Genomic DNA, 27,842 nt, shown 5'->3' with positions numbered 1-27,842 from the left:
TGTGTGTGTGATTATGGACGTAGTGAGAGATATGGCGATTAGGTATTTGCACCTATATGTGTTCCTGCACGGATGCACATGGGTATATGTGTGTGTGTGTGTGTGTGTGTGTGTGTGTGTGTGTGTGTGTGTGTGTGTGTGTGTGTGTGTGTGTGTGTGTGTGTGTGTGTGTGTGTGTACCTGTCTTGCACTTTGATATAGTCGTCATGTATTTACAGTACGTGTGTCCGTGTCTGAATGACTCTGCCTGTGCCCGGGCAAGTGGGGGTCTGCTGGGTGTCTAGGTGCAAGAGGGGCTGGTGGCGCTCTCCAGGGAGGACTGGGAGAGGCGTCTGGTGAGCGGTCCGATGCTGGGGTCTGCCAGAGAGGAGGTAGGGAACAGCTTGTACCAGCCGCTGACTGTGGCAGACAGGTCCAAGTCCTCAAGAAGGATCTGGGCCATTCCCATGAAGCACTTGTGGTCCATACGCCCGTAATCCCCCCAAACTATTACCTAGAGAAGAGGTGAGAATACATTATACATATACTAAAATGTCAGTCTCCGACGAGATGGAGAAGACTGCTCCTCAACTACACATCTTTATGAGTGATAAATGCTGAATAACTAATGCTTCTTTTCATTTAGTTCTTTATGGTTTCTCTTCCTGTAAAGTATCCAAATGCTTTTCTGAACAAATATAAAATGCCCTAATAACTGTCATTTGAAACCTATACTTAATTTAACCTTTTTCAGACAGAAACATACTTATTTTAAGGAAAATCAAATCCATGAAAAGGGAAATGTTAGTAAAACAGGGAGGAATTTGGTTCGTTGCAAGTTTCACAGATTTATAAAAAATAAGGCTGTACAGGATATTGAATACTCTGTGGTGCTGGAAGATCTTTAAACATGTTAGAAAACACAATTAGAAACCAATAATGTTCAAAAGAGATTTACTAGTGCCTATAAATTAGGGAAAAAAAGACAAGGAAGGAAATGAAAGAAGTCACATACTTGTAGGACTTTGCCCTGAGCACTCTCATCAAACAACAGAGCCTGCTGGTAGGTGGGGTCCAGATTCTTCTTCACTACTTTGGTTTTCTTTTTGGCCAAGCACATGCCGTTCTCCAGCAGATACACTTTCACGTAGGTAGCTGCAGCAGAGAAACAAAACACAACACCGTGAAACCCCCACATGGGCACACAGCTCGGACAAAGGAGTGAGTCCACAGATTTTAAACCAGTGGGTGAAGTGAATACCTGGTATGTTCTTGGAGCCGGGCTTAGGGGTCAACCTTCTGGCCTGATTGATCTCCACCTCCAGCTGCCCTCCTCTGTCTACCATGCCTACATGGACATCCCCTGTGGAGGGAAAAACACCATCTCTGACAATCCAATAGAAACTTGTATAATCAGAACCAGAAAATAATTGATTGCAATGGCCAGACTTTAACTGCAGATGGCGACCAAGAGCTGTAAAAACGCCTTCACAGTCAGGTATGCTGGAGCACAGAGCTGTTCTGTTGATTCTCACAAGCAATGACCTTTTGCATAAAAGATTTATACCTTATGCAAGAATAACTTCATCCGTGCTGAATACACTAGTATTGTGCAGTACTTCCAGACGCTGCTGTGCATTTAACAGTTTGTATGCTGGTGTAGGGCGGTAGATATTTTGATCTGATACAACAAAATGTACTCTCGTCTCAACTTTATTAACCAATAACTCTCTAGTTGCTGATAAAGAACTACAATAACCCTTTTGGTTAAACTAATAATCCCATATGAGTGCAGAGGATCTCTCAAATCTCAGAAAGAATCAAACAATACTAGACGATAATGACACGACGTTGTCTGTCACTTTTTGCTTACCCATGGGGGGTGTAGCTAATGTTTGCCGGCCTACGATCTGAGCGGGGCCTAGTCCATCCAGAAAGTCGCTGAACTGGCTCTCAGGTCCGAGGCGTGTGGTAGGGAAGACAAACCTGAGAGAGAACAAAGAGTAATGATGAATAAATGGATGTGGTGTGTGCCATGAGGAACTGCTGGGTGGATACTCACGTTCCATCGGAGCTGTTGGAGTTGGTGCTGCCGTCGGTCGAGTCCTTGCTGCCCTGCCGTGTGACTCGGTTCCTCATCTCCACAGCGATGCCAGTCTCTGTGCTTCGTCGGATGGTGCTGCGGAGCTTCTTCGTCCCGCCGTCTGAAAAACACAGAGGTCACAGATCCAAATAAGTCAGTGTGATAATACTCTCAGTGATTTAATCAGATGAAATCATAGAACTGTGTGATAAGTAAGTCAGGTATTCAACAGGATCAGTGCTGCCTTACACACAAAAATGTTATGGATCCCCAAATATTTTGTTTTGCAGAGGTTATGATAAAAGCAGATGTTTCTTCAGGCTAGAAGTCGTCATGCTGTTTCTTAGTTACTGAGTTTGCATAAAAACACACCAGAAACAGACGGAGGATTGATGCTTGTGTCAGTGAGACCTGGCTGTACAAGAAATATCAACAATGTTTGGGGATTTTTTTTAAACTCACAAGAAATAATGACAAATCCAGGTTTGCCTTTAGCACACCCATCTCTACAATATTTACTTTGAAGCAAGTCCACTTGGGCAAGAAGGCTTGCCTAATTTCCACTGGGACATTCCTATTGGGAAATATCTTCAATTCGCAGGTATTGCTACGGCCCATTTCAAACATGGGAAGCACGTTTTACAATAGCTGTTGTGAGTGGGGTGCAATAAGCTTTTAGGGGGACTTCTGAGCCTGACTCGGGAGGTAGAAGCAAAATTGTAGCTTTAATAATATTAAACATAGAGGGGTAGAAAGAAAGTGGGGAGGCAGAGCTCAAGGAGGGCTGAGGTGGAAATGATTTAGACTTTTAAAGCTCTACAGAGAAGGCGAGCAGCTAACCCCATACACAGCTTTAATGGCATCATCCCCTTTAATGACACACTTTATCTCTGTGTGACATGCTGAGTTAAAAGTGGTGCTGTCAAAGCGACTTGGGTTCAGGATGTGACATGTTAGGTTGTACACTGATTTAGCAGAAAAACCTTCCCTTATCCCCCCCCCCCCCCATCACTCCCGTTTTTGTCTCACTATCCTTTTTTCAACATTACTCAGAGTTCTCAGCATCCAAAGAGGCAATGTAACACATCACTTTAAACAGTCACACAAACACTCAAACTGATGCATTTTTCTTGTATTGTTTTAAGCAAAAGTGACCAATATTGGAGAAGAGGACATCATCTTGGATTCGGAGAAAATTCCAAACATTTTCTGACTTTTTTTTAGGCTAAAGAATGATTTGATAGATTAAGAAAATAACCTAAAATCTGAAGCTAACACATTTAATGAGAAAAGCCCCCCACTGTGAACACACACTGCTTGTGTACACTAGAAGAAGATGCTCATTGTTATTTGGATTTTAAATTCAAAGCCAGAAGCTGGTAGTAGAACAGAGGAACGAGACGAAAAAAAAAAACACTTATTCACCGCAAGGTCTACAACTGTAAACAACAAAGCAATATAAAAACTTAAAATCCCAAGAGCTGTTTAATACAAGGTGCTCTACAGAGACATGTGCACACATTCCCACACACACATGTCATGCTGACACTACTGTCTGTACCATCACACCTCGGTGCAACACTTACACTCTCTCACACACACAGTGTCAGCACATGTCTGAGCTACATGAGGACAGTTAAGTCAAACAGGAGGATGACAGGGCTGCTGTCAGTCAGCAAAGTTGCTTTAAAAAGACCCCGACAAATTTCTGTACTTATTTCCCAGTCTTCCCAGAATTGACCGGGGCTTTCTAAGCTTATTTTAAAAATCCCGTAGTAGGGGGTAAACGCTTGAAAATGTCTTAAACCTTTTTACTGACATCTCTAACTTAACCCCTTTAGTTTGGTAATCTGGAAGTAAAAACACAGGTAACACAAAAAAGGAAACAAACTGATTAACTTCCTGTTTAAGAGTTTTGTTCATACAGCTCATTATTTAGCGGTTGCTGTAGGAGCTCGTACATCTCTCCTCTATAGGATCCAGGTTAGTTAAATGGGAGGAGACTTTTAACAAGCGCTTTCTCCATCTTGCTTTCTGTTGCCGGTTAAGCTCACACCCAGGTACAGCCGTCCCACTTCATTAGCCAGAACAACTCCAAGCTCATTAAGCATCCTCCCCGTGCCTCATCTCATCGCCATGACAACCGCAGACACCCCGCATCATCACCATCACTACGGGGATAAACAGATTGCAAACAAAGCCACTTGATGAGACTCAAGGAGGGTTTCGGGGGGCTGAGATCTGACAGGAGGAGCGAGGGATGAAGAGTGAAGCAGAAGGGAGAGGACAAGTAGAAAATTGAGTGTTGAGGAGGAATAAGTTAAGAGGAAGATGAGAATGATGGGGTCCCATGGGTGTCAGAGAGGAGAGGGGTGCTGCCTTCTATTTATAATCCTGCAGTCAAGAAGATTTCCAACACAGTGTGTGTGTGGTGTGTGTGTCTGTGTGTGCAGCATCACACCCAGACAGACAAATTCCATGCTCTCCAGCTGCCATGACAACCCCCGCCCTCAGATCTGGACCCAGACAATGCCACCTGAGACAAATGGCGCCATGGCGACAGGCTCATACCCCATCACTTTTTTTTTTAAACCTTATTTATAGAGGCAACATTTTACTAAAAACTTTTGAACTTTCGTCTGAAACGTGGACTGACATCATCACAGCAACAGTAACCTGAACTCTTCCTGTCAAGTATACATCACTTAAAACTGTTATTCAAACATAATTAGTCCCCCAAGTGTGTATGCTCTTAGTACCATGATGGTGGAATGTGTTTATAATGGTGGTGAATCTGTCAAAAGAGGAGTGGGACATCCTTCTATTAACCCATCTGTGAACTATCTAGTGGTTACTTCATCTAACTTCACATCCACACTTGTTACTCATTTTTCAACCAGCCCATCCCCTCTCATCAAATCAGCCTCTACCCCCCCAACACACACACGGTGCAAAGCAGTGATCCCTTCCTTCCTATTTAATCCCCTCCTCCTTGTCTGCGCTTTCCCTCCATTCGTTTCCATGGCAATGCCGTCTGCATTGCACCAAGAGCCCCGGCTGGTGTGCTCGCTCGCAAGCCTTTCCCCTCTCTCTGTGTCTTTCCTCGCTTGTATTGTCCTCTCCGTGGGCCTCTGTGCTCAAACACACACCGCTTCTTCTTCTCTTTGTGTTTTTAAATCAAATGTTACAACACCCTGCTTGCATTTAGTTCTTCTATTTGTTTCCCGCCTTATTTTTGCCTCTCTTTTCTCAAACCTTTTTACCCCTATACATTCACTCACTGCATCCTTTATGTGCATTTCCAAATCACTTTCTCCAGTTTTGTTTTTTTTAAATCGCCGTCCATCTTCATCATCCCACATCTCGTTTCTCATTCCATCACATCTTAATTATTTAGTGTATTTCATACTCTCCCTCCGCCTGACTAACTTTATTGTACAGTGTGAACATCGAATGCACACACCCTGTAAGACATGATTAGAGTTAGTCTGACATATATGCTGTTGAAGCAGCTAGCAGAAAAACATTACAGAGGCAGTTGTGCTTCACCATGCTTGAAGAGAAGGGGATCTTGGTCTTTGTGTGGTACAATGCTGTAAAAAGTGTATCCTGTACTCTGATAAGATATACATAGTCCCAGAAGACACACACACGCAGTGCAGACCAGGAAGAATTCACAGTCAAAACTCTTTTTGTGTGTAAAAAAAATAGGTCATAATTGGAATAAGCCTTCTAATGCAAGCCATAAGTTGGATAATCATGTCACAGGGAAGAAGATTAGAATGGGAAAAACACAGAAGTGATGGGGATGGAAAGAATGAATAGCTTCAGTGCAGAGAATGAATAGCATGAGGGGGAATAAAGCAAGGTGGGATTACTGAAAATGCCAACAATGCAGAAAAGAGCCACACACCGAGACTACATGCACACTTGCACATGATATATAGCTTGTGTGTGTGTGTGTGTGTGTGTGTGTGTGTGTGTGTGTGTGTGTGTGTGTGTGTGTGTGTGTGTGTGTGTGTGTGTGTGTGTGTGTGTGTGTGTGTGTGTGTGTATGTGTATGTGTGTGCTCAGTAGATCATTAAAGCTGCACTGACATTTGGAGAGAACACTGATGAAGCCTTTCTCATTATACGCTGTAATATAGAATGCTGTTTTTAGACTCCCTGGCTGTGCCGACATGCCTATTGGATGCACCGGTGACGGCAACGATCCGCCATGCATAGCAACAGTAACCAAGCAGATGAAGTATCTGTTGTGGCATCTTCACCGCCGGACCCCTGCTAAATTTGGACAAAAAGAATATTTAAGGTAGAAGGAGACGTAGGACAGTATGTTATTTGTACAACATATTAATAACTGTGGTACAGAGCCGTATTTATGAATCATACAGTTACATAAGAGTATATACTGCGAGAAATATACTGCAATGGCACATTTGCAGACATATTTGTATATGTATACACCTTGGTTCTAAACTACAATTATCATTCAAAGCTTAAGGGAACTTAAAATAGATATACTGTACTTTCTATGGCAGGTACTAGGAATTCAAAGCATAATTTCAGCCTAAAAACAGTCCACTCTGTTTTGAAAATACATTTTAAAAATCAAGCAGATGGATTTCAATACTTTTTCAATCCAGGAGACCCCTGGTTAAAATATATTATACCACTGTTAACACATAAGTGCCAACAATAAGAAGCCTTACTGTAACTGTGCTATGCTCAAAAGGCACATTGGCAGCCTGAGGAGATTCATTCATACAGTGTAATACCAATGCCAAATAAGGCCCAACAAAGTTAATGCAGCTATGGTATTTTTACATGACAGATTGTTGTGTTTCCCACTTCATTAAGAAAAAAAGAGGACGCCATGTACTGTGCTGCAGTCTTACTGGCCTCCTGTCATTTGCAAAAGTTGACCCTGCGCAGAGCAGGCCGAGTTTCCCTGATGTAGCATTTGAATCGGAAGCTGATGAGAGTGTGCTTAGGTTGCTTCAACACTGTCAATCAAATCTGACAAGGTTTGATATTTTGGGACGCGCACTGAATTCACTTTCTTGCAGAAACTTAGATGAGAAGATCAATACTACTCCTGTACGTTACGGATTAGCTTAGCCCAAATGCTGGAAACATCCAGCCTGGCTCTGTTGGAAAGTAAAAGTCCCTCTAAAGCCCACAAATTAGCAGCAAATACTGAGGTAATGGGGATAGGATTTGGTCTGTCACAACGTCTACCATTGTTGGAAGATATATTGTTCCAGAAATCATTGTGATAAACAAACGGATTGTTATTCTCAGATAATTTTATGCCACTCATGTAACGGCATAACATAAAACCGCAAAAAGCAATTCATTCTTCAGAATATAAATACAAAATTAAATAAAACCACACAACAAAAACAATACATAAACAGAATCTTCTGCTCGGTTGACAAAAATTGCAGATGAAATATTTATCATATATTGGCACAGGGGTATTGAAACCAATTCCTTCCATGAAACGCTACCGTGTCACTACTGTTCAAGTTTCTTAAAGGCTAGTATCTTTGGCAAAAAGTGCAAGGAAACAACATTTAGTGTTGCTGTAAACCCATAATGTTCTCACACTAGAGACCGTCAACAATAATTCAATAACAAGAATGATTGAGGTAAAGTCCATATAGCTTTCAGCCAATTCCCTGCAAGACGGCAAAAAAACAGATTTTCCAAAACGTGGAACTAATCCTTTGAGGGGAATCTGAGGAAAATAATTCATCATACAAACAAAGTAATGCCAACAGTTTGGGGAATAGATCAAAATGTTTCATGGCTCGACATTAAGTCTAGCCAGGGGCCAGTAAACTCTGTGTACAGGAAAGTGGATTGCGAGTGTGCAAGTGTTTTGTTTCTCAGCTGCTTTTTACTCTACAATTCAACCATTTATGGGACACAGGCGGCAGGTAGCTTAGACCGTTATTTAACTCCAATAGAGCATGCAAAAACACATAAATGTGGCGGAGGGTCAAGTGTAGCTTAGTATGCCAAGTGTTAGTGTCCTTAATGATAATGCATGGGAGGAAATCAGAACTAATCTCCTGTGTTGTCTTAATGTGTGCACCAGTGTGTGTGAGAGTCACATTAACAGCTGAGGCAGGGACATAAACCAGGGAGTGGTCAATGTGAGGCGATTAGCCTCTTTCAGCACCATGTTGCAAAGGAAATGATTTCTTGAAATCGAAAACATTCATGTATGGCAGGATGTCTGTCAGTGAGTTAATATGCCACACGGGCTCCTGTCTAATGACAATTAATTACAATGAGGAAAAGAGTAATCTAATTCAGATGCAATTTCCTCTTGATTACTCAACATGCCGGCTGATGGGAGAAGGATGCAAGATGGCCGCATGATTTGAAGGAGAGAAGAAACAGATGAGTAAAAACTATTAATTTTACAAAACCATCTGTTACATGTTAAGCAGTGAACATACTGCTACTATCTTGTTCACTTCAAAGAAAATGTTTCAACTCAACAAATGGAACTTTGTCCTACAATTTATATTTGGACTATCTATGTTGTAAATGTATTATCTTTCGAATTTAAACACAACATGTATTGCACGTCTGTCCGTCCTGGGAGAGGAATCTTTCCTCTGTTGCTCTCCCTGAAGTTTTTTCTTTCCATTTCTTTGGAAGTTTTTCCTTGTCTGATGTGAGGGTCTAAGGACAGAGGGTGTGGTATTCGTATTCATAATCATATTCTGTACAAACTGTAAAGTCCCATGAGCCAAATGTAAATTTGTGATATTGGGCTATATAAATACACTGATTGATTGGTTAAATTATGCCAGTCTGATGAGAGATAGCAATTCCTTTTTTCAGGTGAGAGTGTCTTTAGTTAGAAGCAGAATAATGCAACCAATTCCACTTTCTAAGAAAAATACCCTCAGGAAATGACAGCAGATTTTCTCTCTCTGATAAGAGAAAATGTCATTTTAAGTTTCAGAACTAAACTAACTCTCTTAGTTGATATTTCCTGAAGTGCAGCAGCAGCAGCCTACCTGTGCCATAACACCAATTCAGAAATCCTCCTGTGTGTACGATTGGCTGAGACGGAACTACAAGTGTGTTTGTGTGTGTGTGTGTGTGTGTGTGTGTGTGTGTGTGTGTGTGTGTGTGTGTGTGTGTGTGTGTGTGTGGCTCCTATGCACCAAAAGTGGCACTCTAGTCCAGCTTTTCTTTAAGAGCACAGCAGGATGTTTACGCTCTATAAGTGTGTGTTTACAGCACTCTATGTCAAGAGACGTGGTAATGACACCCTGAAGTGAGAGTAGCTCATACTTTGAATAAAGGCTGTTTTATACATGCATAAGCCACACACACACACACACACACACACACACACACACACACAGACACAGACACAGACACAGACACACACACACACACACACACACACACACACACACACACACACACACACACACACACACACACACACACACACACACACACACACACACACACACACACTAGCAGGTTTACAGGCACAAAGACAGGGAGAATGGTTCACCAATCTGCCCGGCCCAGCATGGAGGAGTCGGTGGGCGAGATTGGGATAACATGATAGTCAAAGTGAGTGAAAGTGAGATCAAAAAAGATAGGAGGGAGAGATTGAGAGGTCAGTGAGCTGGGGGAGACACAAAGAGGAGGACAAGGGAGTAAGTGGAGGGATGAGGAACAGAACGGGGAGAGAAAACGATCGCGGGCCAGCTCGGCTGGTGTTTGGTAGCCTCTAAAAGCACCGGTGGGGAAGACAGAGCTTTTAAGAGACATGAGTAAGGTTTCAGTTTGTATGCGAGGAGAGCCAGTGACTCAATATGCTTCAAAAGAAAAAATAAGTGGTGGAGCAAGACGTGGGAGATACACAGCAGCAGCCTCACCTGAAATAGCAGCTCTAAAGACTCAAGGAGGATTTTTCCATTAGTCATAGTGAATATGAATAGCTATCGTGTGTAGTAGCCCTGTGAAATAGCACAGTTACCACAGGTCAGACGCTGCAGTGATTCAACAACTTCCAGTGTTGCTATTTTAAGAATCAATTGCTCTTTATTCAATGTTAGTCATTTTGTCAAAGGCCTTTTCTAAGCTGTCTTGTTATATAAGAATTTCTCTTTCAGTGGTACATTTTACCTCGGAGGATCAGATCACAGTAAGCACTCCAAAATATTTCTGCCAAAATTCCTGAAGAGTGTGTTTCTTAGCAGACACACAGAGGAGTAAGCCCTGAGTGAGTCACCCAGGAAACACCCGGCTTACTAAAATGCCAGGTCTATCTCTGGTCAGGAGACACATGGAGGCTAAATGTTTCTAAACACTGGACAGTCTAGTCTGTAGCCTTCTGCTGTATTATTGTCTAGTTTCTCTAATCCACCCAAAACTCCCTCATCAATTTCAAAAGCCTGAATATCAAAGCCACTTAATTATTAGGATTGTTCAGATATAGCATTATCCTGATCCAATAGGTTTACAGCTCCGATTTTCTCTCTATTTATCTGTTAGCAGGAATATAGAAAAGCAAATGTCCCATTTTTTGAAACTCTGTGACATGGGAAAAAAGAAGAACCGCGGTTTGGTTGCAACTAAAAGCTCATGAACCCCAAACTTTGCAAATATATTCACCCAGCAAGTGAATAGAACAATCGCCTTGGCGGAGGTCTACGCTCTCTGAATGCCATTTTAATTTAGGATAGAAACATAGTCTCCAAGAACTTGTTATTTCTAGCTATCTACCATCTCCATAACATCATCCAGTCCTGCAGAGCTACCTCAGTGTGGGAGAGCATAATGTTCACATTGAAAAGTATTACTATAAAGAGTTTTTATGTACACTGCTGTTGCGGTAAGCGGATAACAGGAGCTAAACATTGCCCTGTCCCGGAATCAGCAGGGCTCTTTTCTTATCGGTTATAAACAAATCTGTGGGCTAACATGCTTTGGGTTGTATAGTTGCTGTAAGGAAGTATAGTTTTCAAAGCTGTTTAGAGGAGTTTCTGTAAAAGCAAAAAGCTTTTCCAATAGAGACAAAGCTTACGATAATGAATAATGTTTCAGTATTATCAAAAACAAACTTAATTCATGGCACCATACTGGAGTTTGAGACCCTGAATTATGCTGTTTTTATAGCCAGGCAAATACGCAAACCAGAAACACCTGTGTTATTTTATCGAAAGACAAAACAAAACAGAGCCAGAAGAATGGAAAATGGGTTTCATAACATTACTGGCAATGGTGAAAGCTACAGCACATTCACTCCCAGGTTGGAGCTACACTCACTGTCGGCCAACTAGGAAACGATTTGCCTGACGAAAGCACACGCAGAAATGTGGCTGCTATTGGTCCCAGAACAAAGTTGGAATCATTTCAATAAGCAAACTAACAAGTATGCTTTTCCTGTGTGACATTTTTCCTTCTCTGTGTCTTGTTTCTTTTCTGTCTCTGGTTTATTTCCAACAGCACCACAGGAATAAACACGCAGGCGACAGAAAGATTTAAATAAAGTATATTTCAAAAAGGAATTATAAAGTGAGAGTGAGAAACTAAAGAGGATGGGTGTTGGGTGAGATGAGAGATCTAAATAGAGCAGGGAAGGTTGAGGTGATTGAGTGGGAGTTGAAGCTTTTCACTGGGACGCCAACCAAAAAACACACGACAAACAGACACACATCCACGCCTGGTTTCCTTTAATCTAACTCTCCTGGCGCACTGCATCTCATCAGGGGCGCTTGTTTCTCGGCAAACCGCGTCCCACCGCGCAGACTGACAGTGTGCTGAGAGACGCTCTGCTGGACCTGTTTTCACAGTCCCGGATAAACCTGCTCAGGAGATAAGACCGTATTCTACCGAGGTGTGACTCACCCAATAAACCTGAGAAACCATTTGTGTGTGTGTGTGTGTGTGTGTGTGTGTGTGTGTGTGTGTGTGTGTGTGTGTGTGTGTGTGTGTGTGTGTGTGTGTGTGTGTGTGTGTGTGTGTGTTTCTCTTTCTCCTCACCGGTACCAATAATAGCAGGTCATAAATAGCACAGACAGAACCAAAATGCCACCCCCAACTCTCGCCGGTTACAAAACCCACAATAATGACGCAATGGCACAGAGGGAATCGGGGCTATTAAAGGAATTATACGAGGAAAACGATATGGAAGACAAATCATACACAATCATTGTAGGAATGCACAAAAATAGCCTTTATGAAAGGGGTCTATAAGGGGGAACACATCTTATATAAAAACACCACTTTGGCATCTAGGCTGGGTTCCTCATGACTCCACATATTGACATAAAACATTGAGTGATGATTAGATAACTAACCCCCGAGCCTACAGGTGGAAGCTGGGGAGGAAGCTGGGGTGGAAGCTGGGGTGGTGGTGGGGCAGGCGAGCATCTCCAACATGAACGCACCAGCAGCAGCGAGGTGAACGCATTAGCAGCGTGGAAACAGCAGTGGCGGCAGCAGCATTAGCCAGGCCTAGGTAGGCAGATCCAACAGCTTAAATAGAGCGCCAGATTTAGGACACTATGTTTGGTTGGTTGCAAGAGTGACGAAGGGGCGTTATGTGCGAATGTATCATTGGTGCTCGAGTTGACTGCCTGAACTAGCTCGCAGGCTTCGCCCCAGTTCTGTGAAAGTGCACTGTACGTCGATACAACATGAAGGAAAGTATCTAACCTTTTTCTTCTGAGCTACCTGCTGTTCATAGGGTTTGTTCTGTAGCATACATCTCTATCCTTTGATGCTGTTGACACTTTTTTTTAATCTTTGGGATATTACTGCAGAGACTAATGAAATAGCAAGCGTAAAAATATGAGATGCAAAATGGATTTTACATTAATTGAATCTGGGTTATGACTCTTAAGTTACAATGTTTGTTTGGAAACACCAGAGGGCACAATTATATGCCATTCATTAAGACTAAGAACTGTAACAGGTCTGAGCTGCTGTTTAAAAAAGGTTTAAGAAAAACTGAGGCACACACAAAACACTCGGAAATGAAAGAGGCTCAATGTAGATTGATGCTGTTGTTATGCAAGTGATAAATATATTGTTGTTATTCCTGATTTGTTACATAAGATGTGCATGTGTGGTTATATCCCCAAACGAGGAACACTGTGAAATGCCAGATTATTGAACAATAATCAAGCCAGTTCACAAAGGAAGAACCCAAACATGTTGAATAATGTTAATTAAAGAACATGCAGTTCTTGCCCCAGACTTATCTGATTGAATAAGAGTTTACCGGATCCGATTCTGCTGATAATTGCGAACTGACTGGATCCAATTCACGAAACGGATCACAGCTAGAACGTACCCTGCAGGAACTCTGACAAAATAACAACACCATAACCACATTAGCTCCTAATAGCGCTTTAATAGTGAGACTCTGACTTATTCCGCCACCGTCTCCGTTCACTTCTGTGTTGTTTTTACATCTTTGTGTCTCTAAAAGCTTCCTAAATGTTCATTCACTTTCTTTATACCTCCCAATTCATTCTATTAAATCAGCTACCATAAATCGCTTTATTGAGGAGTAGGACAAACAGACTGCTTATGATCTGACCCTAAAAGTCATAAAACGGGTGCAATGCATTGAGATTAATGTCTAGGAAAACTGAATAAAAGCAGTAAATACATTTTGCAGAGTGCTTTCGGTCCTTTTTCCTCAAAGTTCGCATTGCAACAAGATTAATAAACAACACTAAATTATTCAACAAGTGATCTGTGGCCACAAGAGATGCAGTCAGTTTGTCTCTTACTCTGCAGGATGTCATCTAATGTTTCTAATTTCTGCCGCCAAAGTCCAAATGACTCCCCTCACCCTTCTGTTCTCTTGGGACCAAATCAAACTGTGACTTATCGGCTATAAGGTGACGACCAGAGCACCTGGGAGACCCGCTCCATCAGCAAATCAATGTCCGCGTCACACGGAACATGGAGCAGTGACAGCTGGCCAGATCGGGCCAGTAACGACCGCCAGGAAGAAACACAGAGAGGACCTTAATTGAACTCGATCGGGCGAGGGGGAATTTTTACCTGTCTGTTCCTGTCTGTGTGACCTTCTGTCTCTCCTTGTGGGTCATTCAACTACTTATATGCAGCCTGATTCTGCCTCTAGCTGGATTGAATTATGAAGTAGGGAAAAAAGTAGATTAGGGTAGCCCATTTAGGTCTCACTGGGTCATTTAGTAAACAACATTGTTTGGAACAGATTTTCAGGCTTGTGAGGAAACGGCCGATTCATAATGGAACATTGGCATAATCTTGTCATTTGTTTTGGATATTGTACTGTCCTTTGTGTGCTCTTTTCCTGGTCCAAAAGTCTGTATTACAGTACAATTATGTAACTTTTTTAAATTCAACAGTGTTTTGGTATTCGACGATTTTGGTTTAGCTGTAAAGATTATTTGATAATTTTGGGGATTTGTACAAAGAGATGATTTTTTTCTTTATTTTTTAAAAACGAGTCAAATATCACGACCCCTGACAACTATGAACTGAACTTTGATATCAATCAACAATGTTTGCTAAAGGGGGTAGGACTAGAAACATTTGTATGCTTCTTCTTGCCACCTTTAAACATGAAGGAAAACTACTTGATTATTTATTGTTATACCTTGTAAAAACTTTGTTAACATTACAATATCGATGGAGGTATTTCCATATCCATGTATGTCCAGCAGTGGCCCAGTCAGTAGGGGCTTGGACTGGGAATCGTAGGGTCGCCGGTTCAAGTCCCCGAACAGACTTGAAATATGGAAAGTGGACTGCTACTTGGAGAGGTCCCAGGCCCTGCTGTGGTGCCATTGAGCAAGGCACCGGACACCTCCAATCCCCCCTCCCCATTGCTCCCCAGGCGCTGCACGATAGCTGCCCACTGCTCCTAGTACTAGGATGGGTTAAATGCAGAGGACCAATTTCACTGTGTGTGTGCTCTGCTGTGTGCATGTATGTGACAAATGAAGAGGGTTTCATCCTCCGATTCTCTATATCGCCCAGCCCTACTGGATCATGTATAAATGTACCCCTAAATCAATTGGAACTTACCTTTTAGCCTACATAACACCTTTTCAAACAGGGTTGTAGAATTCCCACCTTTTCTCACATAATACCAATACCTTTCCTAAAAATCCACCAATTTGAAGTCCAGATACAAATCCAGTGTTTTATTTTTACTCATTTCACAGGAAAACTATCAACGAGCTGCAGATGATACCTCTCTAACAAGATGTGGTATAGATGGAAGAGAAAGGGAAGGGGTGGTTCTGTGATTTTGTTCCAGGAGCGATGTTGTGTTCCTCCCGCAGCTGAGAACATCTAAATTTAGACACACCCCTCGTCTCCCCTTCCTCTTCTCTACATCGTCAGCCCCTCCTAGCCCTCCTCATCCACCCTTTCCCCTCCATTGTGCTTTCCTCATCACCACCAACACACACACATGAAAGCCCCTGTGGATAAAATATCGACAGCTCTCCCTGCGTCAGACAAGTGTCAGCTGTGCCTCAGTGCACTGTGTGTGTGTGTTACTGGTGGACCAGCCATCTTACACTGATGGATGGGAGCCAAAAACAGGTACTGATACAAGATAATGATCTAGGTTTTAGGTGAGTGTGTGTGTGCATGTGAAGGACTGTGTGTGTGTCCCTGTGCTCACTGCCCATTAGCCATATGGCGACCATGTCAAAGCTGGCGTGAGAAAATATATGAAGGAAACTCAGTTATTTTTATTTCATCAACATTCTACACCTTCCTTGAAAGAGTTCATTTATTTTGGAAAAACAAATCATGTTTCTCTTACAGTCCGAAACCCAAAGTAATTCCCGTAATTTGATCGATGACAAAAACCCAGCAAGAATTCACATTTGAAAAAACGGGTACAAATTCATTTTTGAAGTCAAACATTGAGATGAAAATTTAAATAAAGAATAATATTTGTAGATACATCATTCGTACAAACTGTACAACCACAAAGAGGACAAGGAGAGAGAGATAGTGTGCTGATAGGATATGGGGAGGTGAACTCAGCACTGGTTATGGACAAGAAAATAAATAATATAACTCCATTGAAATGAGAAACGTCCCCTGTCCCTTTGGGTCCTGCCTCTCAGCCTTTACCAAGGCTCGGCATGCAACCTGTTTTCCCATTTCCCAACAGGAGAGACTGGCTTTGTGTTTGTTACCGAGGTGCAAAGCAAGAAAGGCTTTTGCTGCAGCGCTGTAATTATACACAACAGGAGACACATACTAGGACATAGTGCTGCTATCATTGCTATTCAGCAACCACTAAAACAAGCCGCCACTGCTACAAAACCCCTTCAGAGTTTAACACAATGGCTTTGCAGGTTTTAAAAACAGCATCATTACCAAACACCACAAAAGGTGAAGTCAGGGAGAGCTTGTTTAATTAGAGATTACAGGTGTAAAGGCAGTGCATAAAATACCCTTTAGAGTATATAATGCTTATTCTGAAACAATCAATGTCCTGTTACACCAAGGTTGGAGCATTTTGAAATCCAATGTGTAGGAAGATTCACTTTTTAACATTCAATCTTCATTTGGAAATTTGTTTTGCAGTTATCCAAACACAAATTCAAAAATGGCTTCGATTTGAGTTTAAAGTTGAGAAGAAAACAGGCTAAGGAGGGAAGGGAAAGAGAAAGGGATACAGGACAAGGGATAGGTAAGGGCTGAGAATCAGAAGAATGGAAGTTGGAGGCATGACAAGAAATAAAAGGGGAAAAGGGACAAAACGAGTCAAAAGTCACACTGACCTGGATCAAAAGGTCGAAATGTTGGAAAACGGATAAAAATGTGATTTGATTGGTGCTCAAAATTGATGTGGAGAATCTAAACAACACTAATCTAAAAAGTTCACATCCAACAAACTGACTGTAAACTGACCTTGCTGGTTGAGCTGCTGTGTGCTCTTGCTCCACTGCGACAATCCCACAATGGCCACCATCTTGGCACCGAGGCTGGAGCGCCGCTTCTTGTTGCCAGCGAGTGACGTGGAGTCTGGGCCCCCGCTGCCGGGACTCTTCTCCAGGTTGTACATTGTCCCCGAGATGCTGGAGGAGCGCACCACGTTCCGAGCCGCGGCGCTCAGCCCGCTGAGGCCACTGAGGCCACTGAGGCCACCCGGGCTGGGCACCTCCACAGAGCTGCTGAGCATCATGGTCCTGATGGACTGGAGGGCCGATAGGCTGGGGGGAGGGTCGTAGAGTAGGAGCAGGGCTGAAGAAGGAAAGAGGACAAAAAAAGCGAGGTTGAAGGTGAGCAGGGTGAGCAGCTCAAATCGAAGGACATCTTGATGAGCAGTGTGTCTGATGAAATACAGAATAATCGCTCATCTTACAACTCCAGTGACTCCCTGAGGCTGGGGAAGGACACCAAGTTTAAATTTCAACCACAGTTTGATTACGGCTTATTGCAGACAGCAGAAATGACTTCCTATTGCATGAAATCAAAAGTGAAAAGCTCTAAATCGTCCTAGTTTGCAAACATAGAAAACAAAGAACCCCAAAGGTCAGCCCATGAGGACAGTGCAGATGGCAGTCGACTGTTCAAGTCAGTTAAGAAACACACACACAAACACAAATGTCAGGCCTGACCTGCTGTCGAGAAGGTGACCTTGTCAGCTGGTATTTGTCTTGTGTGGTTTTTTTTGTTATCGTGTTTTATGTCTGACCTTAAAGTGACGCACGATAAACTCTACAGCTCGACTCATCACTGGTTGGCTGACTCCATGGAGAATATCAGTGCGTGTGTTTGTGTGCGCACATCTTCAATATTCTAACTGATGCACACAGAGTCTCACAACAGGGGTTATTCTCACAGCAGGTATTTTGACATATCATGGTAGGAAAAGCACACAGGTTACCTATCACTCAATGATGGCCTCATTGTACTCAGCAGTGACTCAGTGCCAGTGAGCTCGTGTGAACAAAACCAGGACCCTGAAACTCAAGTACCAAAAATAATTGTATTATTTGCACCGGTGCTTCTCCCAATGTGACATGTCAAGATGTTTTTTGTGCGAAAAAAGGACTTCAACATCTCTATCACGCCATATCTCTCTCTACCCCTTTCCTTCTCCTTCTTTCCCTCTCCCTTACATCAAAGTGATTATTCCGAGGCAGTTAAATATGTAGATCATGCTGGCTCACATTCATTTTTTTTAAACATTGCTCTTTTTCCCCCCTTTTCTTTAAAGAGAAATTACAGCAATGCAGTATTTTGTGCGTTTGGTGCCGTGCACAGTTCAGTTGATTCCAGGATTCACCTCACGCTACATGCATGATCATTCAACAAGAATAGGAGCCTAAAGTCACGCTAGCAGCTCTGTGAGGCTGTACATAGCCATAGCAGTGCCTAGGGCTAAATGCTATCAATGCTAACTTGCTAACGTTTAGCAGGTCTATTGTTGAACAGGTTGTCCTTTCTAGTAAAGTGTGCAAGCATGCTAACATTTGCTAATCAACATTAGCTGATACCGCTGATGCCGATGGGATGTATTCAGTTTTCGTGACATATTTTGTCATAAACTGAAGTATTGAAAAAATAAAGCGTTGATCAAAGTCATCACAATTCATCCCATCTTGGAAAATGGTACCAAACGTCATGGCAATCTATCTGCTAGTTGCTAAGAATTTCCATTTTTAACTATAAATGTAAACCTTGTGTTGGTAAATAGGAATTATGATTACTAAAATATGTGGAATTGAAAACCTGGGGACCATGAATGTCTGTAAATGCCACCTTCCAAGACTACTTCTAGATCTAACGTGACTAAAAAAAATAATCTTTACATAATCCGCCACTAGTGGCAGGAAATGGAGCACAATTTCTTGATGCCACTAAAACACTCACTCCCATGACTGGGAGTCATAAATAATACAAATGCAGTACAGTGAAGTTGCCCTTAATGCGTCGTTCAAATTCAAGATGCAAGTGCCCTGTGCTTCAGCTGTCTACTTAAATCATCATCCGTGTCCTGCTTTGTCACACCGATACAAACACGATGCTTACAGCTCAAATAATGTTGCAGACTGGCACTTTTCCTCCGGATTTATTTAGGGAAACTACAATAACAGAAGTGGGTGCTCTTGAGGAACGGTGGATTTATGTAGCAAAGGGCAGATTTTGGCATTTTGGAGTGAAACTTATAATAAAAGTCAAGTGGAAGAATGCATGCTTTGTACAGAGGTACTGCAGTGGGCATTTGTTAGGAGTGGAAAAGGGTACTGAGGGGGGAAGACATGGGGAGAGAAGGGATGAAAAGGCTTTAAAATTGGAAATTCAGATGAGCCTATATGCCCGTTTCTTTTTCCCCTCCTTCCTGCTCACCCTGTCTTTCCTATTGCAGCCCATGCGCACTTCTCTCCCGCTCTCTGGGAGGGCCTCTGTACTTTGAACACACATCGTGCAAAGCAGGATAAAATGAGGGTAGGGGAGGGATAGAGAAGGCTGCCAAAGAAAGATAGACAAATAGAAGAATTCTGCTTTTAGACAGTCGTGAGGACAGGGTTGAACAAGCAAGGGAAGACGAAGGACAGGGAGAGAGACGGGGAAAGGAGGAGAGGATGCTTCATAATGAATGGACACAGAGAAAAATCCTGCAGGGAAGCCTGGGCCAGATCTGTGAGGAGTAAGGGAGTGAAAGTGAGAGAAGAAGAAGAGTATGACATTGATTGTGACAATAATGGAGACATGTATCCATTCCTCCTCCCCTCTTAATGATGTGATCCTCAGAGTGTGTGTGTGTGTGTGTGTGTGTGTGTGTGTGTGTGTGTGTGTGTGTGTGTGTGTGTGTGTGTGTGTGTGTGTGTGTGTGTGTGTGTGTGTGTGTGTGTGTGTCTTTAGATGAAGACGTGCAAAAGTGAAACAGGGTGAACTGAAGTGTACTGCATGTACGCTTTGCCCACAGGACAACAACATGCTTATATGCTTACCCACGCTATACCATGAAGCTACAGGAGACGTTGGCTGATCAGAGAAAATGATTTGTTAAAGCGATGGTCATTTTCTTTGCAGATAAAACATCTCAACTTAAGAACGACTTATGTGACCTTATCATAAAATAGTGCGATAAAAAAAGTTGAAAGCTCTAACACAGTGAGAAAGTAGCTGGTATCAGGACACAAAAAGATGCTAGTGTTTAATGTATTGTGTGATTGTCTGTGTGAGTGAACCACAGAAGAAAATGTTATATTTTAATGGAGTAAAGAATAGATTACCCATGAACATATTAAGTTATAATAGAAGGAAAATTACATTTGTGGTTACGATGGATATGAACAATCTTGGAATTTCAACTAACTTCCTAAACTAACAACTGCATTTGCGATTCTCAGTCTTTGGAGATGAAACCGTGTACCTGTCCCCACATTGTGTTTTGTTGGACCTAAAAGGAGCATCCCGCAACAAATCAATCTTCATCTCAGTGCACGGCAACTCCCCTGGCATACGTCTCTGCTGCCTAACTCCTCATCTCAGAGCTCATTTATTTCTCCTCCCGTCAGCAGACCTCCCTTCCCTACACCCAGCACCTCCTGCACCACTTGTCTCCACCCAACACAGACCACTGCAGAGTAAGATCTGGGTATCAAGACATTTTACACATTAGCTGCAGCCAAGTCCTCAAGAATCACATATTTAAAAAGACAGTCGTACATTCATGTAACTTTTGATAAAAGTATGTACTCGACAGAACTTTTGGTGGATCAATATTCCACAGAAACTGGGAAGGGAAAGTCCCAGTAAATGTAATATAAATTACAAAATGCCCTCAATGTTTGGATCCTTTCCAACGCTTAATATTTAACCAACTGTCTACCAGAACACTCTGTTGGCAAGATTCAGCTAGAAGACCACAAATCATGGACTCCAGCCAACAAAACTGTCCGCAGAGAAACAAACAGTAAAAACGTGACCTATCCTTTCAGTTTCTCCAGTAAACACAAAGGCCGCAACCCTGTAATTAGATATGGCAGAGCGATCCATTAATGGTCTCTTTAAAGTTGCCGTGTATGCAGCCACACTGCCATTGCTGCTTAGTTAATTAACCTACAATTTAGCTGCAAAGTAGATGGTAACGACATACTGTAAGAGTGAGCCAAGGTGAATAAAGCTTATATATCAACGTCAATTTGAACAGCTCAACAGGTACATCTCCTTTAGTGTTATTAGTTTTACTGTTTGCTTCCACTTTGTGATATTTTCCAACCATTTTTATGTGTTTGTGGTTGGATGATTGTGTTTTGTTGCAAAGACTGGACAGTAAAGAGTGAACAGGGCTATTAATCTGGGGAATCAAAGCTAAATCAACAGGAAAAACTAAATATCAAATCAGCAAAACAGTGGCCATTTGTAAACGATCAAATGCCATTTAGACATTTGATCATTTTCAGCATCTTATTATACTGGATTAAATGTGTCTAGTCTATTAGGTTGCCATGTGTGGTTGTCTGTCTGTCAGCCACCATAAAGAGCCGGTGTGTCGTTTTTTATCAAAATGAGGAGCTTATATTGTCAGGTCAAGTTGGCTTGCTCCGTTTCTCCCAGGTAATTGGTGCCAAAATCCGAGCTATAGAATACAATAGATGAAATACTGTTCCAATTTGTAAGGATGATTAAGTAATAACTATATTCAAACTCAGCTTTCTCTGTGCTGAAAAAAAGCAGTGAGAACATGGCCAATGAACCGCTCTCAAAAGATACAATTGGCGACGGGTATTTTCCTACTAACTTTCTGCAAACAGATCGTATTTAACGCTGTAAATCACTGTCATGTTGTGTACATGCACCTGAGTGCAATCGTAAAACATATCTTAAAATAAAAATAAAGTCATGATTAGCAATCCCACCGGCAGTGCACAAGAACAGGCAGTAAGTGTAAGGCACTTCCTGTTGAGGTTACCATGGCAATTTCCCAGGTTATGATAGAGTAAGTGTACGACCCAGCGCCTGCTGCCTTTGTGTTGGGCCTGGTGTGTGTGTGTGTGTGTGTGTGTGTGTGTGTGTGTGTGTGTGCTGTGTGGCTGATGGATCTGTCTGATCATAAGGTGTCTTTTAAGGCGAGAAAACAGAAGGCAGGCTTTGCAACACACACACACACACACACACACACACACACACACACACACACACACACACACACACACACACACACACACACACACACACACACACACACACACACACACACACACACACACACACACACACACACACACACACACACACACACACACACACACACACACACACACACACACACACACACAGTAAAGAGTGCCAGGATTCAGGATGAGTTGAAGCCAAATGGATCACACACACAACATTACACACAGAGAAACCCAGCATTGTGCAAACACACATATGCTGTACTTAATGTAGGTGCCAGAGTGCAACGGAAGAAAAAAGCTGAAATATTTTAATGACAGGGCTGTTGACACCTAGTGCTTGGCGGACGGATTTGAATTGACATCCAAGTCTTTGTAACACACGCTGCTCTTACACAGATTTGATTTCTTTGCTATATTATTGACTAAGCGAGTGCAATGTATCAGCAAAACAACTGACCAGTCACATCGCTATAACATATTCACAAATTTCCCATTTCACACTTTGCTGAGCAGTAGTATGCGTGGTGCACACTCACAGATCTGAACTGAAAGCTAAGAAGCATGAAATGAACAGAAAAAGAACTCATAAGCAGCTTTGGCTTTGCCTCTCCCGTTGGCCCAATCAAATTTTTATCCAATAAAGTCGTTAATGAGGTGAGTCATTGAGTCACTCTCTCTACATCAACTTGTGACAGCAGACATAAATTCGATCCGTCACAGCATGTTTTCACACAGATTGCTTGGATCATGGTGAATCAGCTGCTGCAGGAGAGCAAAGGTTTACATTTTCCCTATTATGGCTGCAAATCAACGGTCAAATGAGCGTGTCTGGGGTGGATTGAAGTGTACTGCTGATGTTGATATGCTAAATTAAATCTTGCAGCACACATCTGTGACCAGTGATAGCAGTAAACAAGCAGATGGATAAGCCGTAATGTCTTCTTATCTAAAAAGGTAAATAACAGTTAACGACCAGTTATCATTCAAACTAAATAACAGAACATGTTTAATGCATACTTAAACCCTTGTGCTGTCTTTCTATCAGCTGTGCAACTTGTCCTATAATAAACAGTATAAATAATCACCCAAATCTGTGTTGCACCTTTTAAGCAACTTTATTCTGAGTAATTACCATATTTTTTACTCTTCTTTTTGGACATTTATGGTCAGTAAACTTCATTTACATAAAAACTCAACCTAATTGCTGAGTAAAAAAAGGCAGAAATGCTGACAGATTTCACAAACGGAAACATTTGAATAAAAACTCAAAATCTAACCAAATTGATCGTAATTCTTTCCTTACCTAAAACGTAGTATACAAGCATTTGTCTGGCACTAACATAGAACAAACCTTTATCCAGACATACAAATATTTGGACAAATTTATGAAGAATAAGAACATGTGACACTTTGACACAAGAACTACTATTGGTGTATTTGCATTAATCAGCAATGATTATGATGAACATTTGAATTCTGTCATTAAGTTTCAGTTTTTCAATTCCATTATTTATTTTTGTATAAGTAGATCTACTTTCTAATGTCTTTCTTTAAATAAAAATGTATTCCAATGCTTCTTATACTAGCAAGTGTTTTGCAAAATAGTAGGTAGTTTAATGGAAATGTAAAATTAGACATGGGCAGTTTCCAGACGATTATGCTAATATAAACATTTGTGTGTTGGTTATCATGCTAACATTTAGGAATTAAAATAACCATTTGTTTAGTATTGAATATTTAATGCTGTTAACTCACTTAAGTAACTTCAGAGATCAGGGAAGCCAACAACAGTACCAGAACAAAATCTCTTGGCAGCAAGCCACATCGATAAATCACTACACTGTGGAGTATCATTTTAAAGTTCAATCACTCATCCCAAGACCTCCTCCCCTCTCCACACTAATCCCTCCAAAAGCTGAGCCAGCAATACAATGTTTTGCCAGCAGCCTTTAAGAGAAGTGCGACCTCTCATATCACTTATCACCCTCCAGCGTCTAGCAGTGTTTCTCTCCATACGCCACCATATGGAATCCAGTGTGAAATATGGAGACACTATGTCATTGTTGTCTCGCAATGGTGATAAAGACCAAACCAACTCATTCTTTCTCTAATATATATTTTTAAAGTTTGGGTAAAGAAAGTCCATATCCTAGCTGCCTCCCTTGCTGCACTCCAAAGGTGACCCTTACATCTCTCCAGGCTCTCATCTCTTACTGCAACCTGCCACCCGTCCGGCACTGAACCATTCTCTTTGTGCCCTCTGCTCCTTTTCATCAAAGGGGAAAGTTACTCTGTCAGCAGCACGGGGGATGGAGAGCTAGCAGAAAATAGAAAAATAAAAAGTTAGAGTGGCTGGACTGGAAGGAAAGTGGGTTAAGAGGGGCGTGATGGATGAGACTGGGAGCTTTCCTGACTCATGGCCTGCTTTCTCTGGTGACTAATGTGGTCAGTGACATCTCTCTCACTGCCTCTCAACCACCCTGCTCCATCTCTCCGTCCCACCTGGGATGCTTGAAGCCGACCCGGAGCGGGAAATGTATATAATCTAACCCAACTCACCAAGTCCTGGCTTAGAAAGCATTTGAGGTAAAACAGGCCTGTAGGGAGCCAGCAGGGGTCAACCAAAGCACGCCTCGAAAAGCACGCTACTGCACGCATAGATCCTAAGGGAAGACGAGATAACAGCTGTACATTTATCTCTCTCCTCACTTATGTTTTAGACATTTTAATTCATCATAGCCTTTTAATGCATATTTCTCCCATCTTCCTTGCTTATGTGTTTGAGTGTTTAGTTGATTTAGTTGAATTCCTTTTAACAGAAAGCATAGCAGACTTTAGTATCAGACACATTTCTTGGTTAACAAGCGAATAACTTGCATGCACCTGATGAAGGTCACCTTTGCTGCTGCAGGAGCAACACGTATCAGGTGTTGAAGGAAATTGATTTTGTGAAGTCAAAAATAGCTTGCTGTAAGTACAGTGGAATTCAAGTGGATGGTTTTCTGACGGTGTTATTAAAACACAAACTTAACAAATGGTTAAATCAGAGTGGGCAAAAAGAATCTCATAAAAAACTAAAGTGTCCTATTGCAAGTCCTGTTTGAAGTGGGAGGAGAAGAATACAAACCAAGCATTCATTCTCTAACAATCCATGATACTCTCTCCATGATAATAGTCACACATTTTGCAGATAGTTGTCTACAACTGTACACAGCCACATACAGTTGCAACAGCAATACACGCACATATAAAAAGATGCACCTACTCACACACACACACACAAAAGCCTGCTTATTACTGTGACTGTCAGCTCTTCACCTCAGTTGTTTTCATTTTATTTTCATTTCAAAGAAGAGCAGGACCAGCAGCTGCCAGCTACAGATCTTAAGTAGGATCAGAGTGATGTGAGTGCATGTGGGTGCAGCACTGGTCTTTGCCTTTGCCCTTTCTAGCTATCAATTGTCAAAAGTGTGTGTGTGTTTGCGTGTCAGCAGTGTCTCTTTGATGGAAGGAGATATAGTTCAGACTGCCCCTATGAGTATCCAGCTTATTCAGTACTATCTGACTCAAACACAGACTTGTCGACACACACTCGCATTTATTTTTGCACTGGTGGTTATTGCGAAAGGACAAGGTTTAGCCTGTCCTCTGAACTTGTGTGCTGCACATCTCATATCTGCCTGCTAGCCCCGCACCCATCCAAAAAGAGGACTAAACTGCGACACAAAGAGCCATGTGAACTGTGTGCCGGCGCTGTTAAGCACGTCAAATGGATGACATATTTAGAGTGCAGACTTTGTGGAAAATAGCTTCTGCTTTTAAATGTTTGAGTATGGGTAAATTGAGATATAGCAACATGGAGTTCCACAGAACAAGGTTGAGTCTCTTTCCAGCTTTCACTGTCTCCATTGATAATTCAGAGGATCAAGTGTGACGTAGGCAAGGATTTCAAGAATAAAACACATGGATAATTATTCTCCTTCTCCTCAAGACGGGCCAAGGATGGCGCACTTCTTCAGAACAACTTCCAGTACTCACTTTATCCTTCACACTTTCGGGTGGGCGAAATAAGTTTATTTAAGAATCAAGATTCTTATCTTTTGAGGTTATGGATGGCTTCACACATTTTAGTTAGAGATTGCTACTGATGAACAGAAAACACAACATACATTTAATGTTGTGCAGTGTTATTTTGTGTACAGTTTTTGAGAAATAAAAGTCAGTTACAGTATTTTACAAATGTTATTTATGTAACAGGAACAATTGCATTCTTCGCAAAACTTTCAACTTGTTGTGCTTATAGGCCTACTTACTGGAAAATACTAAAACCTCCTTAGTGAAAAGTGTTTAGCATGAATAAGTAACCTTTTTCTTTACTAGGTTTGCCTTTGTGTGAGTTAAATCTGCACCCCTTTGTACTAATTCAAAAAACAATTTAGCGTCTAGAATCCAGTTTGGACCATGAGATAAAGACAATACAATGAATTACACACCGTACACATTACACACCTTCAGAATGTTTCTCTACTTGAAGCTCGAGCCCCATCGCGTGTTTCTGCCCCCATCCACAGGTGGAGAGCACAGCTTGAGCTGAGATCTGAACATTGTTGTGTTAGTGATATAATCTCACACCTCAGCATGCACTTGGCCTGACCCTAGTGCTGGTGAGGACCGGCCTCTCAAAATATGCTTGTTTTTGGCCACACACTCCTTTCCCCCTGCTTTTACCATCACCTTCGCTCACATGCACTCACACACACAAACGCATCAAAAAAAGGTGAGCAGTGCGTAGCTGACTTTATGCCTTTGATCCCATACAACCACAATACAGATCACCAGCACACACTGAACCAATGACTACCTGAAGAGTTTCCCTTCAAAGTTTAATCAACCGATAACACAACATTTCCTTCCTGTAACTTTGTTAAAATGATTAGGTCTCGTATTTAGGTCACAATAAAATCCCTCACTGATAGGCTTATTATGGAAGTATAATGCTGTATGACCGTATCAATCTCTTTCAAGTTAGAAAAAAAAGAGTAGGAAAATGCAGGAAACTGCCACCTGTGCATTGATTATATTCTGAAGCAAAAAAGGTGAGTGTAAAAGAGGAAACCAACACTTCAGCTGACACTAATCATCTAATCTGTTGCCTCTACAACAGGCCTAACAATACAGACACATGACTGCACCCAGTTTGAGCCATGCTTTTCCAATCCCTGATCATCTGCTATTAATTGCAATATTCAGAGCATCAGTCCAGTGGCGCTTTCACTGCCCTGTGGAATAAAGCCCTGCGATATTACTGCAATTAAACATGAATCAGAGCACTTACCGTTTACAGCAAGGAGCGGCAAAGGCAAGGTGTGGGATCGGAAGTTGTCAAATAATTGTGTGCTTCTGACGTATCTGTGAGAAGGTCATCGTTTGGGTTGTATTTTGGCTGTGCTGGTCGGCTGTTTGCTGGACGGCTCCTCCGCTTTCAGTGCTGCTGCTGCTGGTCACACCGTATCCAAGGCGCGGTGAGAGACGCTGTAGAGAGGGAGAGAGGGGAGGAGGCGGGAGAGCAGGGGAGAGGGGATTGGCTCCGGTATGGCAAACAGCGACAACGTGTGGCTT

General features: G+C 42.0%; 1 protein-coding gene across 1 annotated transcript; it reads right to left on the bottom strand.

The window, feature by feature from the left end:
- Positions 1-143: 143 nt before the first annotated feature.
- On the bottom strand, positions 144-27,731 carry rims3 (regulating synaptic membrane exocytosis 3). Its single transcript, XM_063899196.1, has 7 exons — positions 27,559-27,731; positions 16,999-17,331; positions 2,042-2,183; positions 1,853-1,965; positions 1,241-1,342; positions 995-1,134; positions 144-493 (listed from the first exon to the last, which is right to left on the bottom strand). The coding sequence occupies exons 2-7, from the start codon at positions 17,270-17,272 to the stop codon at positions 281-283; spliced, it is 984 nt and encodes a 327-aa protein (XP_063755266.1). The 5' UTR covers positions 17,273-17,331; positions 27,559-27,731; the 3' UTR covers positions 144-280.
- Positions 27,732-27,842: the final 111 nt, after the last annotated feature.

The sequence above is a fragment of the Eleginops maclovinus genome, chromosome 13 (assembly GCF_036324505.1).
Source record: "Eleginops maclovinus isolate JMC-PN-2008 ecotype Puerto Natales chromosome 13, JC_Emac_rtc_rv5, whole genome shotgun sequence".
In the NCBI taxonomy this organism is placed as follows: domain Eukaryota; kingdom Metazoa; phylum Chordata; class Actinopteri; order Perciformes; family Eleginopidae; genus Eleginops; species Eleginops maclovinus.
Note: the sequence above shows the minus strand (reverse complement) of the source record. Positions and strands in the feature narration are given on the sequence as shown.